The sequence below is a fragment of the Oncorhynchus kisutch genome, unplaced genomic scaffold (assembly GCF_002021735.2).
Source record: "Oncorhynchus kisutch isolate 150728-3 unplaced genomic scaffold, Okis_V2 Okis06b-Okis10b_hom, whole genome shotgun sequence".
Lineage (NCBI taxonomy): Eukaryota > Metazoa > Chordata > Actinopteri > Salmoniformes > Salmonidae > Oncorhynchus > Oncorhynchus kisutch.
Window position 1 is genome coordinate 15,529,422 of NW_022261983.1, and position 14,187 is coordinate 15,543,608.

The 14,187-nt window shown below is 50.6% G+C and overlaps 1 protein-coding gene across 5 annotated transcripts in view; it reads right to left on the minus strand.

The window, feature by feature from the left end:
• abcc1 (ATP binding cassette subfamily C member 1 (ABCC1 blood group)) overlaps nt 1–14,187 on the minus strand; it is a 65,025-nt gene that overhangs the window by 31,628 nt on the left and 19,210 nt on the right. For all 5 annotated transcript variants that reach the window (XM_031814425.1, XM_031814424.1, XM_031814426.1 and 2 more), the window contains 10 exons: nt 13,978–14,155; nt 13,491–13,652; nt 13,107–13,199; nt 10,438–10,503; nt 9,145–9,282; nt 8,595–8,741; nt 4,559–4,646; nt 3,910–3,979; nt 3,213–3,339; nt 813–989 (listed from right to left, as the gene is read on the minus strand). In XM_031814425.1, coding sequence (XP_031670285.1) covers nt 813–989; nt 3,213–3,339; nt 3,910–3,979; nt 4,559–4,646; nt 8,595–8,741; nt 9,145–9,282; nt 10,438–10,503; nt 13,107–13,199; nt 13,491–13,652; nt 13,978–14,155 — 1,246 coding nt within the window. The remainder of the gene's footprint in view (nt 1–812; nt 990–3,212; nt 3,340–3,909; nt 3,980–4,558; nt 4,647–8,594; nt 8,742–9,144; nt 9,283–10,437; nt 10,504–13,106; nt 13,200–13,490; nt 13,653–13,977; nt 14,156–14,187) is intronic.

Sequence of the window (14,187 nt, forward strand, 5' to 3'; positions counted from 1 at the left end):
GAACAGCAGGATCTAACCCCCACCAGACCCCCTCCTATCCTCACCTTCTCCCCGATCTAACCCCCACCAGACCCCCTCCTATCCTCACCTTCTCCCCGATCTAACCCCCACCAGACCCCCTCCTGTCCTCACCTTCTCCCCGATCTAACCCCCCCAGACCCCTCTCCTGTCCTCACCTTCTCCCTGATCTAACCCCCACCAGACCCCCTCCTGTCCTCACCTTCTCCCCGATCTAACCCCCCCAGACCCCTCTCCTGTCCTCACCTTCTCCCTGATCTAACCCCCACCAGACCCCCTCCTGTCCTCACCTTCTCCCTGATCTAACCCCCACCAGACCCCCTCCTGTCCTCACCTTCTCCCTGATCTAACCCCCACCAGACCCCCTCCTGTTCTCACCTTCTCCCTGATCTAACCCCCACCAGACCCCCTCCTGTTCTCACCTTCTCCCCGATTTAACCCTAACCCCCACCAGACCCCACTCCTGTCCTCACCTTCTCCCCGATCTAACCCTAACCCCCACCAGACCCCCTCCTGTCCTCACCTTCTCCCTGATCTAACCCTAACCCCCACCAGACCCCCTCCTGTCCTCACCTTCTCCCTGATCTAACCCTAACCCCCACCAGACCCCCTCATGTCCTCACCTTCTCCCTGATCTAACCCTCACCAGACCCCCTCCTGTTCTCACCTTCTCCCTGATCTAACCCCCACCAGACCCCCTCCTGTCCTCACCTTCTCCCTGATCTAACCCCCTCCTGTCCTCACCTTCTCCCTGATCTAACCCTAACCCCCACCAGACCCCCTCCTGTCCTCACCTTCTCCCCGATCTCAGTGCCGTCTCCAGCAGGCAGGATCTCCAGGTCTGGCAGCAGGGCGCAGGCCTCCACCACTCTGTGGTACCAGCTCTCCTTCCTCTCCTGACCAAACACTATGTTGTCTTTCAGGGTGGCATTCTGGATCCACGCCTGCTGAGGTACATAGGCCACAGAGCCCTGGAGAGAGAGAGGGAAAGAGAGAGAGAGAGATAGTGGGGGGAGTGAGAGAGGGAGGGAGGGGGAGACACATAACATCAACAGTCATAGCTGCTGACGTTAAAACCAACTACATCATGTCGTGGTCTGGACTCTTAGCTCCAGACTCTGGCCCCCATGCCCCTGCTGACGTGGGTTGGAGCCCCACCTTGGCCAGCTCCAGACCCCATGCCCCTGCTGACGTGGGTTGGAGCCCCACCTTGGCCAGCTCCAGATCCCATGTCCCTGCTGACGTGGGTTGGAGCCCCACCTTGGCCAGCTCCAGACCCCATGTCCCTGCTGACGTGGGTTGGAGCCCCACCTTGGCCAGCTCCAGACCCCATGCCCCTGCTGACGTGGGTTGGAGCCCCACCTTGGCCAGCTCCAGACCCCATGCCCCTGCTGACGTGGGTTGGAGCCCCACCTTGGCCAGCTCCAGACCCCATGCCCCTGCTGACGTGGGTTGGAGCCCCACCTTGGCCAGCTCCAGACCCCATGCCCCTGCTGACGTGGGTTGGAGCCCCACCTTGGCCAGCTCCAGACCCCATGCCCCTGCTGACGTGGGTTAGAGCCCCACCTTGGCCAGCTCCAGACCACATGCCCCTGCTGACGTGGGTTGGAGCCCCACCTTGGCCAGCTCCAGACCCCATGCCCCTGCTGACGTGGGTTGGAGCCCCACCTTGGCCAGCTCCAGACCCCATGCCCCTGCTGATGTGGGTTGGAGCCCCACCTTGGCCAGCTCCAGACCACATGCCCTGCTGACGTGGGTTGGAGCCCCACCTTGGCCAGCTCCAGACTATGGACCCCATGTCCCTGCTGACGTGGGTTGGAGCCCCACCTTGGCCAGCTCCAGACTCTGGACCCCATGTCCCTGCTGACGTGGGTTGGAGCCCCACCTTGGCCAGCTCCAGACCCCATGCCCCTGCTGACGTGGGTTGGAGCCCCACCTTGGCCAGCTCCAGACCACATGCCCCTGCTGACGTGGGTTGGAGCCCCACCTTGGCCAGCTCCAGACCACATGCCCCTGCTGACGTGGGTTGGAGCCCCACCTTGGCCAGCTCCAGACCCCATGCCCCTGCTGACGTGGGTTGGAGCCCCACCTTGGCCAGCTCCAGACCCCATGTCCCTGCTGACGTGGGTTGGAGCCCCACCTTGGCCAGCTCCAGACCCCATGCCCCTGCTGACGTGGGTTGGAGCCCCACCTTGGCCAGCTCCAGACCCCATGCCCCTGCTGATGTGGGTTGGAGCCCCACCTTGGCCAGCTCCAGACCCCATGCCCCTGCTGACGTTGGTTGGAGCCCCACCTTGGCCAGCTCCAGACCACATGCCCCTGCTGACGTGGGTTGGAGCCCCACCATGGCCAGCTCCAGACTCTGGACCCCATTTCCTTGCTGACGTGGGTTGGAGCCCCACCTTGGCCAGCTCCAGACCCCATGCCCCTGCTGACGTGGGTTGGAGCCCCACCTTGGCCAGCTCCAGACCCCATGCCCCTGCTGACGTGGGTTGGAGCCCCACCTTGGCCAGCTCCAGACCCCATGTCCCTGCTGACGTGGGTTGGAGCCCCACCTTGGCCAGCTCCAGACCCCATGCCCCTGCTGACGTGGGTTGGAGCCCCACCTTGGCCAGCTCCAGACCCCATTCCCCTGCTGATGTGGGTTGGAGCCCCACCTTGGCCAGCTCCAGACCCCATGCCCCTGCTGACGTTGGTTGGAGCCCCACCTTGGCCAGCTCCAGACCACATGCCCCTGCTGACGTGGGTTGGAGCCCCACCATGGCCAGCTCCAGACTCTGGACCCCATTTCCTTGCTGACGTGGGTTGGAGCCCCACCTTGGCCAGCTCCAGACCCCATGCCCCTGCTGACGTGGGTTGGAGCCCCACCTTGGCCAGCTCCAGACCCCATGCCCCTGCTGACGTGGGTTGGAGCCCCACCTTGGCCAGCTCCAGACCTTGGCCAGCCTCTGTCAACACCCCTACTATCTGTCTCCCTGGCTACACACCTGGACTGTACAAAAGTATCTCTCTCTCTCTCTCTCTCTCTCTCTCTCTCACTCTCTCTCTCACACTCTCTCTCACTCTCTCTCTCACACTCTCTCTCACACTCTCTCTCACTCTCACTCACTCTCACTCTCACTCTCTCTCACTCTCACTCTCACTCTCTCTCACTCTCACTCTCTCTCACTCTGTCTATGTTGTCAGTGTTGTACCTTGACAGAGACAGATCCCTCTAGTTTCTCCATCTCCCCCAGCAGAGCAGAGAGCAGAGAGGATTTCCCTGAGCCAACGTGTCCCACCACAGCTACCAGAGACCCATCTGGGATACGTACACTCAACCTGCAGAGACAGAGAGAGAGGGAGCGAGGGATAGAAGGATAGAGGGAGAAGGAGAGAGTTAGAGAAAGAAAGAGAGCGAGGGAGATAGAGAGAGGGATAGAGGGAGAAAGAGAAGAAGAGAGAGAGAAAGAGAAGAAGAGAGGGATAGAGGGAGAGGGATAGAGGGAGCGAGGGAGAGGGACAGAGGGAGCGAGGGAGAGCGAGACAGCAAGAGAGGAGTTAGAGGCTGTGTGTTTGTATACTATAGTAATGGAATATGCAGTAAGCTGTGTGTTTGTATACTATAGTAATGGAATATGCAGTAAGCTGTGTGTTTGTATACTATAGTAATGGAATATGCAGTAAGTTGTGTGTTTGTATACTATAGTAATGGAATATGCAGTAAGCTGTGTGTTTGTATACTATAGTAATGGAATATGCAGTAAGCTGTGTGTTTGTATACTATAGTAATGGAATATGCAGTAAGCTGTGTGTTTGTATACTATAGTAATGGAATATGCAGAGGGGCGGGGGGGGGGGGGGGGGGGGGGGGGATGAATACATAGGACAACACTCTTCTCTGAGCAATACCTCTTCAGAGTGGGGGCATCGTTTCTACACCAGCTGAACACCCCGTCCTCAATGGAGATACTGTCTGAGCCTGGGAACAGAGGAAGACATACAAGAGAGAGGAACAGGAAGTGAGTAGAGAGAGAGAGAGTATTGAAGCCTCATCAAAGACTAACACATCAAACAGCATCTGGGTACAGAGGCTGGGATGACCTTTCTGCCTGTGTTTCTCACTCTGTCTGTGTGTGTTTCTCACTCTGTGTATGTGTGTGTGTTTCTCACTCTGTGTATGTGTGTGTGTTTCTCACTCTGTGTATGTGTGTGTGTTTCTCACTCTGTGTATGTGTGTGTGTTTCTCACTCTGTGTATGTGTGTGTGTTTCTCACTCTGTGTATGTGTGTGTGTTTCTCACTCTGTGTATGTGTGTGTGTTTCTCACTCTGTGTATGTGTGTGTGTTTCTCACTCTGTGTATGTGTGTGTGTTTCTCACTCTGTCTATGTGTGTGTGTTTCTCACTCTGTCTGTGTGCGTTTCTCACTCTGTCTGTGTGTGTTTCTCACTCTGTCTGTGTGTGTTTCTCACTCTGTCTGTGTGTGTTTCTCACTCTGTCTGTGTGTGTTTCTCACTCTGTCTGTGTGTGTGTGTGTGTGTGTGTACATATGTGACTCACAGCCTGCTACAGCCATGCGCTCCACACTGTCCTCCTGCAGCTCCTCATGAGACAGAAACACACACAGACGTTTCATAGAAACACTGGCCTGCAGAGAGAGATGGAGGGAAGGAGAGAGAAAGAGACAGGGAGAGAGGGAGATGGAGGGAAGGAGGGAGAGAGAGAGAAAGAGACAGGGAGAGAGGGAGACAGATGGAGGGAGGGAGGGAGGGAGGGAGAGAGAAAGAGACAGGGAGAGAGGGAGACAGATGGAGGGAGGGAGACAGAAAGAGAGATGGAGGAAGGAGAGAGAAAGAGACAGGGAGAGAGGGAGAGAGAAAGAGACAGGGAGAGAGGGAGACAGATGGAGGGAGGGAGGGAGGGAGAGAGAAAGAGAGGGAGACAGATGGAGGGAGGGAGAGAGAAAGAGACAGGGAGAGAGGGAGAGAGAAAGAGACAGGGAGAGAGGGAGAGAGAAAGAGACAGGGAGAGAGGGAGACAGATGGAGGGAGGGAGAGAGAGAGAAAGAGACAGGGAGACAGATGGAGGGAGGGAGAGAGAAAGAGACAGGGAGACAGATGGAGGGAGGGAGAGAGAAAGAGACAGGGAGAGAGGGAGACAGATGGAAGGAGGGAGAGAAAGAGAGACAGGGAGAGAGGGAGAGAAAGAGAGACAGGGAGAGAGGGAGACGGATGGAGGGAGAGAAAGAGACAGGGAGAGAGGGAGACAGATGGAGGGGGGGAGAGAAAGAGAGACAGAGATGGAGGAAGGAGACAGCAGGGAGAGGATGCATATTAGTGATGCGCGGGTTGATTCATAACCGCAGTCCCCGCAGTTATATCTGCAGGAGGATGGGTTTAGGGTCATTACATATTGTGTGGCTGAAGGGTGGGAGGGCGACTAAAGGGTCCCGCTGAAGGGCAGGTGGGGGGCTGAAGGGCGGGTGGGGGGCTGAAGGGCGGGTGGGGGGCTGAAGGGCAGGTGGGTTTGTGGCTGGTTGGTTGGTTGGCTGAAGGGCAGGTGGGGGGCTGAAGGGCAGGTGGGGGGCTGAAGGGCAGGTGGGGGGCTGAAGGGCGGGTGGGGGGCTGAAGGGCAGGTGGGTTTGTGGCTGGTTGGTTGGTTGGCTGAAGGGCAGGTGGGGGGCTGAAGGGCAGGTGGGGGGCTGAAGGGCAAGTGGGGGGCTGAAGGGCAAGTGGGGGGCTGAAGGGCAAGTGGGGGGCTGAAGGGCAAGTGGGTTTGTGGCTGGTTGGTTGGTTGGTTGGCTGAAGGGCAGGTGGGGGGCTGAAGGGCGGGTGGTTGGCTGAAGGGCAGGTGGGTTTGTGGCTGGTTGGTTGGTTGGTTGGTTGGCTGAAGGGCAGGTGGGGGGGCTGAAGGGCAGGTGGGGGGCTGAAGGGCAGGTGGGGGGCTGAAGGGCAGGTGGGTTTGTGGCTGAAGGGCAGGTGGGGGGCTGAAGGGCAGGTGGTTGGCTGAAGGGCAGGTGGTTGGCTGAAGGGCAGGTGGGGGGCTGAAGGGCAGGTGGTTGGCTGAAGGGCAGGTGGTTGGCTGAAGGGCAAGTGGGGGGCTGAAGGGCAGGTGGGGGGGCTGAAGGGCAGGTGGGGGGCTGAAGGGCAGGTGGGGGGCTGAAGGGCAGGTGGGTTTGTGGCTGAAGGGCAGGTGGGGGGCTGAAGGGCAGGTGGTTGGCTGAAGGGCAGGTGGTTGGCTGAAGGGCAGGTGGGGGGCTGAAGGGCAGGTGGTTGGCTGAAGGGCAGGTGGGTTTGTGGCTGGTTGGTTGGTTGGTTGGTTGGTTGGCTGAAGGGCAGGTGGTTGGCTGAAGGGCAGGTCGGGGGCTGAAGGGCAGGTGGTTGGCTGTTATCACTAGAGTTACCAGTGTAGCCTGTCAACGCTCGAGTTACCAGTGTAGCATGTTATCACTAGAGTTACCAGTGTAGCCTGGACAATTTATAGAATGACAAAAATAAAGAATTACAGGGGGCAGTTTGGGAAAAAACTTATCCCGTCCTAATCGTCCTCTGGAATATCGGACATTCCAACGTTCTGTAGTTACACTAGTCCCCTGTGAATAGGGCTTTATCCTTAATAATAAATATATAACCAACATTCTGTAGTAACAAGCCATTTTGCCACAACTTTGGAAGTATGCTTGGGGTCATTGTCCATTTAGAAGACCCATTTGCGACCAAGCTTTAACTTCCTGACTGATGTCTTGAGATGTTGCTTCAATATATCCACATAATTTTCATGATGCCATTTATTTTGTGAAGTGCACCAGTCCCTCCTGCAGCAAAGCACCCCCACAACATGATGCTGCCACCCCCGTGCTTCACGGTTGGCATGGTGTTCTCCCCCTTTTTCCTTCAAACATAACGATTATGGCCAAAAGGTTCTATTTTTGTTTCATCAGACCAGAGGACATTTCTCCAAAAAGTACAATCTTTGTCCCCATGTGCAGTTGCAAACCATATAGTCTAGCTTTTTTATGGCGGTTTCGGAGCTTTTCCTTGCTGAGCGTCCTTTCAGGTTATGTCGATATTGGACTCGTTTTACTGTGGATATAGATACTTTTGTACCTGTTTCCTCCAGCATCTTCACACGGTCCTTTGCTGTTGTTCTGGGATTGATTTGCACTTTTCGCACCAAAGTACGTTCATCTCTAGGAGACAGAAGGCGTCTCCTTCCTGAGCGGTACGACGGCTGCGTGGTCCATTGGTGTTTATACTTGCGTCCCAAGGATGAACCAGACTTGTGAAGGTCTACCAAAAACAATCTTGAGGTCTTGGCTGATTTCTTTTGATTTTCCCATGATGTCAAGCAAAGAGGCACTGGGTTTGAAGGTAGGCCTTGAAATACATCCACAGGTACACCTCCAATTGACTCAAATGATGTCAATTAGCCTATCAGAAGCTTCTAAAGCCATGACGTAATTTTCGGGAATTTTCCAAGCTGTTTAAAGGCACAGTCAACTTAGTGTATGTAAACTTCTGACGCACTGGAATTGTGATACAGTGAATTGTAAGTGAAATAATCTGTCTGTAAACAATTGTTGGAAAAATGACTTGTGTCATGCACAAAGTTGATGTCCTAACCGACTTGCCAAAACTAGTTTGTTAACAAGAAATTTGTGGAGTGGTTGAAAAACTAGTTATAATGACTCCAACCTAAGTGTATGTCAACTAGTTATAATGACTCCAACCTAAGTGTATGTCAACTAGTTATAATGACTCCAACCTAAGTGTATGTAAACTTCTGACTTCAACTGTATACCATTCCACTACTATCAAAACTATATTGGACATTTTTTTAACCTTTATTTAACCAGGCAAGTCAGTTTAAGAACAAATTCTTATTTTCAATGACGGCCTAGGAATGGTGGGCTACCCTGCCGACATGACTATATATCATTGCAATACTATCAATACTATATTGGACATGATTTGTCATGATCCTATGATGACAATGATCAACTGGTTGATGGATTCATTCATTAGTAACCAACTGATTGATTGATTGACTGATTAATTAATTGGCCAATGGACTGACCGATTGACTAATTGATATACCATACTGACCTGCACCACGAGGCTTCCAAGATTGATTTATTGATTGATTGATCAATATCTTGCCCCTGGTCACCAGCAGCATGGTACAGCTCACCGGTCTGTACAGCATATGAATCTGTCTGTCTGTCTGTGCGTGTGTGTGTCTGTGGCCAATTCTGATATTTTGCCCAATTATTGGCAAGAGCTGATCTGATTGGTCAAACAACGTATTAGGGAAACATATAAATCAGAACTGGGCTGCGTGTGTAAACGCAGCCATAGAGTGATCTGCAGTACAGCCCTCAGCACGTATCTGGTCCACACTGATGGTGATCACATGTTAATGAATTACCTAGATGGAATCTGATTGGTTGGAGTTAATTGGTTAGTTTAGGGTTTCACTTCATTGATACATTGATGGATTTGATTTATAGATGAATACAGTGACTGATTTGATTGAATTTGCATATTGATTGATTTGATCGATTGATTTGCTGTCCAGACCTGATCAGCACACCTACCTGGACCATGCTGCTGATGACCATCGGCAGCATGTTGAGGGGGAAACGCAGGATGTTGAACAGAGCCAGAGACACAAATGCCTTCTGAGCATCCAGCACGTTCCTCTCATCTATCATCACATACACTGTGAACGTAGACAGCGCCACCTGGGGGATGGGAGGGGAAATGCATGTTAAATATCATAATATCACATAGACAGCACCACCTGGGGGATGGGAGGGGAAATGCATGTTAAATATCATATAAAAATATATAATATCATAACATACAATGACTGTAGACAGCGACCAACTGGGGGATGGGAGGGGAAATGCATGTTATATATCGTATAACAATACCATCACAAAAACTGAACGTACACAGCGCCACCTGGGGGATGGGAGGGGAAATAAATGTTAAATATCATCATCAGATATTGAGGGGAGGGTAGAGACAATCAAAGACAATGTTAAATATTTATGTCAGGGACATAGGTGGATCAAGTGAACATGTAAGATTGAGTGTGAGCATGCATGTGTGTGTGTGTGTGTCTACATGTCTCTAACTCACCAGAAAGGGAGCACAGACCCAGGTGAAGGTGGATATTGCCCCCAGGTAAGCAGCCTTCTTGAGGACACGGAGCTCGCTCTCTCTGATGGCTGACACCTTGTCTTTGAAGGCCAGCTCCCACGCATACAGCTTCAACACCTTTAGGTTCAGGTTCAGGTTTATTTGAACATCCCGGTACATATTCAGAAACATTGATCAAATTGATCAAATTTGTGTCTGACTGAGCTCGTCCGGCTGTGTCTGTCTCAACTCGTCCGGCTGTGTCTGGCTGTGTCTGTCTCAACTCGTCCGGCTGTGTCTGGCTGTGTCTGTCTCAACTCGTCCGGCTGTGTCTGGCTGTGTCTGTCTCAACTCGTCCGGCTGTGTCTGTCTCAACTCGTCCGGCTGTGTCTGTCTCAACTCGTCCGGCTGTGTCTGTCTCAGCTCGTCCGGCTGTGTCTGTCTCAGCTCGTCCGGCTGTGTCTGTCTCAGCTCGTCCGGCTGTGTCTGTCTCAGCTCGTCCGGCTGTGTCTGTCTCAGCTCGTCCGGCTGTGTCTGTCTCAGCTCGTCCGGCTGTGTCTGTCTCAGCTCGTCCGGCTGTGTCTGTCTCAGCTCGTCCGGCTGTGTCTGTCTCAGCTCGTCCGGCTGTGTCTGTCTCAGCTCGTCCGGCTGTGTCTGTCTCAGCTCGTCCGGCTGTGTCTGTCTCAGCTCGTCCGGCTGTGTCTGTCTCAGCTCGTCCGGCTGTGTCTGTCTCAGCTCGTCCGGCTGTGTCTGTCTCAGCTCGTCCGGCTGTGTCTGTCTCAGCTCGTCCGGCTGTGTCTGTCTCAGCTCGTCCGGCTGTGTCTGTCTCAGCTCGTCCGGCTGTGTCTGTCTCAGCTCGTCCGGCTGTGTCTGTCTCAGCTCGTCCGGCTGTGTCTGTCTCAGCTCGTCCGGCTGTGTCCGTCTCAGCTCGTCCGGCTGTGTCCGTCTCAGCTCGTCCGGCTGTGTCCGTCTCAGCTCGTCCGGCTGTGTCCGTCTCAGCTCGTCCGGCTGTGTCCGTCTCAGCTCGTCCGGCTGTGTCCGTCTCAGCTCGTCCGGCTGTGTCCGTCTCAGCTCGTCCGGCTGTGTCTGTCTGAGCTCGTTCGGCTGTGTCTGACTGGCTTAATAAAACCCAAACCCCAAACCCAGCCCATCTGGCACTCCAGCCAGGCTAGAGGAAACGCTGAAAGAACTGGAAGTATTTGACCCCAACCCTGACATGCAGAAACATACATAAAATGTGATACAAATTCAAACAGTATAAAACCTCAGGTCAAAAGACATGTGATGAGATACCTTGATGCCGTTGAGAACTTCGTTCATCAGCTTGATGCGGTTGTCTTTACTCTTCATCTGAGCTACCTGGTGATCACAACACACAACGCTGGCTATTACATCTCTGCTACATCGCTGCCACATCTATATTATAACTCTGCTACATCTCTATTACATCTCTACTACATCTCTACTACATCTCTGCTACAGCTCTATTACATCTCTGCTACAGCTCTATTACATCTCTGCTACAGCTCTATTACATCTCTACTACATATCTATTACATCTCTGCTACATCTCTGCTACATCTCTATTAAATCTCTGCTACATCTCTATTACATCTCTGCTACATCTCCATTACATCGCCGCTACATCTATATTACAACTCCATTACATCGCCGCTACATCTATTACAACTCCATTACATCGCCGCTACATCTATTACAACTCCATTACATCGCCGCTACATCTATTACAACTCCATTACAACTCTATTACATCTCAATTACATCTCTGCTACATCTCTATTACATCTCCATTACAACTCCATTACATCTCTATTACATCGCCACTACATCTCTATTACATCTCTATTACATCTCCATTACATCTCTATTACATCTCCATTACATCTCTATTACATCTCTATTACATCTCTGCTACATCTCTATTACAGCTCTATTACATCTCTGCTACAGCTCTATTACATCTCTACTACATATCTATTACATCTCTGCTACATCTCTGCTACATCTCTATTAAATCTCTGCTACATCTCTATTACATCTCTGCTACATCTCCATTACATCGCCGCTACATCTATATTACAACTCCATTACATCGCCGCTACATCTATTACAACTCCATTACATCGCCGCTACATCTATTACAACTCCATTACATCGCCGCTACATCTATTACAACTCCATTACAACTCTATTACATCTCAATTACATCTCTGCTACATCTCTATTACATCTCCATTACAACTCCATTACATCTCTATTACATCGCCACTACATCTCTATTACATCTCCATTACATCTCTATTACATCTCCATTACATCTCTATTACATCTCTATTACATCTCTATTACATCTCTGCTACATCTCTATTACATGTCTGCTACATCTCTATTACATGTCTGCTACATCTCTATTACATGTCTGCTACATCTCTATTACATGTCTGCTACATCTCTATTACATGTCTGCTACATCTCTATTACATGTCTGCTACATCTCTGCTACAATTCTATCACATCTCTGCTACATCTCTATTACATCTCTATTACATGTCTGCTACATCTCTATTACATGTCTGCCACATCTCTATTACATGTCTGCTACATCTCTATTACATGTCTGCTACATCTCTATTACATGTCTGCTACATCTCTATTACATGTCTGCTACATCTCTATTACATGTCTGCTACATCTCTATTACATGTCTGCTACATCTCTATTACATGTCTGCTACATCTCTATTACATGTCTGCTACATCTCTATCACATGTCTGCTACATCTCTATTACATGTCTGCTACATCTCTATTACATGTCTGCTACATCTCTATTACATGTCTGCTACATCTCTATTACATGTCTGCTACATCTCTATTACATGTCTGCTACATCTCTATTACATGTCTGCTACATCTCTATTACATGTCTGCTACATCTCTATTACATGTCTGCTACATCTCTATTACATCTCTATTACATCTCTGCTACATCTCTATTACATGTCTAAAACATCTCCGCTACATCTCAGCTACATCTCTATTACATCGCCGCTACATCTCTATTACATCTCTGCTACATCTCTATCACGTCTGCTACATCTCTATTACATCTCTGCTACATCTCTATTACATCTCTGCTACATCTCTATCACATCTCTATTACGTCTCTACTACATCTCCATCACGTCTGCTACATCTCCATTACATCGCCACTACATCTATATTACAACTCCATTACATCGCCGCTACATCTATATTACAACTCCATTACATGTCCGCTACATCTCTATTACATGTCCGCTACATCTCTATTACATGTCCGCTACATCTCTATTACATGTCCGCTACATCTCTATTACATGTCCGCTACATCTCTATTACATGTCCGCTACATCTCTATTACATGTCCGCTACATCTCTATTACATGTCCGCTATATCTCTATTACATCTCCATTACAACTCCATTACATCGCCGCTACATCTCTATTACATCTCTGCTACATCTCCATTACATCTCTGCTACATCTCCATTACATCTCTGCTACATCTCCATTACATCGCCGCTACATCTCCGCTACAACTCCATTACATCGCCGCTACAACTCCATTACATCGCCGCTACATCTTCATTACATCGCCACTACATCTCCATTACAACTCTATTACATCTCCGCTACATTGCCGCTACATCTCCACTACATCTCTACATCTCCACTACATCTCTGCTACATCTCCGCTACATCTCTAGCGATACCTGGTATCAGAGAGGTACCTGGTATGTTGTGAATAAGGGGTCAGAGAGGTACCTGGTATGTTGTGAATAAGGGGTCAGAGGGGTACCTGGTATGTTGTGAATAAGGAGTCAGAGAGGTACCTGGTATGTTGTGAATAAGGGGTCAGAGAGGTACCTGGTATGTTGTGAATAAGGGGTCAGAGAGGTACCTGGTATGTTTTGGTCTTCATGGCGATCACACCGTTGATTGGCACCATCAGAACCATTACAGCCACGCCAGCCAGCACCGACGGACCCAAGTTCTGCACAGGACATGACATCACAAACCATTGAGAAATTGTTAAGATAACAACAGTCTCTGCTGCGTATGTAACGGAGTTGGATTCAGAACCTCACTCCTTAGCTTGAAATGTGTCTACTTGCGCCATCAAAATGCTATCCAGATCACTACCAGTCAGTAACAAGTACCTGCCACAGGATGTACAGAGTCAGTATGACCTCTTGGTTTATTAAAGATCTTTGGTGCATACCAGCCACAGGAATTACAGGGCCCGTATGACCTCTTGGTTTATTTAAAGATCTTTGGTGTGTACCTGCCACAGGAAGTACAGGGCCAGTATGACCTGTAGAGGAGCAGACCAAATCATGTTGATGTAGGTGATGAGGTCCATGAAGCGCTGGGCGTCGACCGACATCAGGTTGACGATCTCTCCCACTGTAGACGTACGCCGTGCCGCGTTACTGATCACCAGAGCCTGGGAGAGGGCAGAGGTTAGAGGTTAAAGGTCAGACAGGGGTTAAGGGTCAATGAAGGGTCTACAAAAGTCAGATCAATCGATCATCGGTAGAATATTGATTGATTGATTAGTACACCTACGATCAGTAGACAGACCCTACTATTGCGGTGTGGAGCATCATGCCAAATTAACTCTCAATCAATCACTGATCAAATCAATTAATCAGTCAATCACTGATCAAATCAGTCAATCGATCAGCAGAATAATATAATTATATATTTTTTTAACGAAACCTTTATTTAAATGGTACCTTCATGTAACTAGTCAAGTCAATAGTGATTACCTTCCTGTAGACAGCTCCTACTATAGCAGTGCGTAGCCTCATTCCCGTGACGAAGCACACATGGAAGTACTTCTGCAGGATGAGGGTCTGGAAGCAGGTGCAAACGAACAGCAGCGCGGTGTAGAAGTAGCCCTGCCACGAGGGGGCGCTAGAGTCGTTCACAAACTGGATCAGCAACCTGAGGGGTTGGAGGTCAAGGGGTTAGCAGGT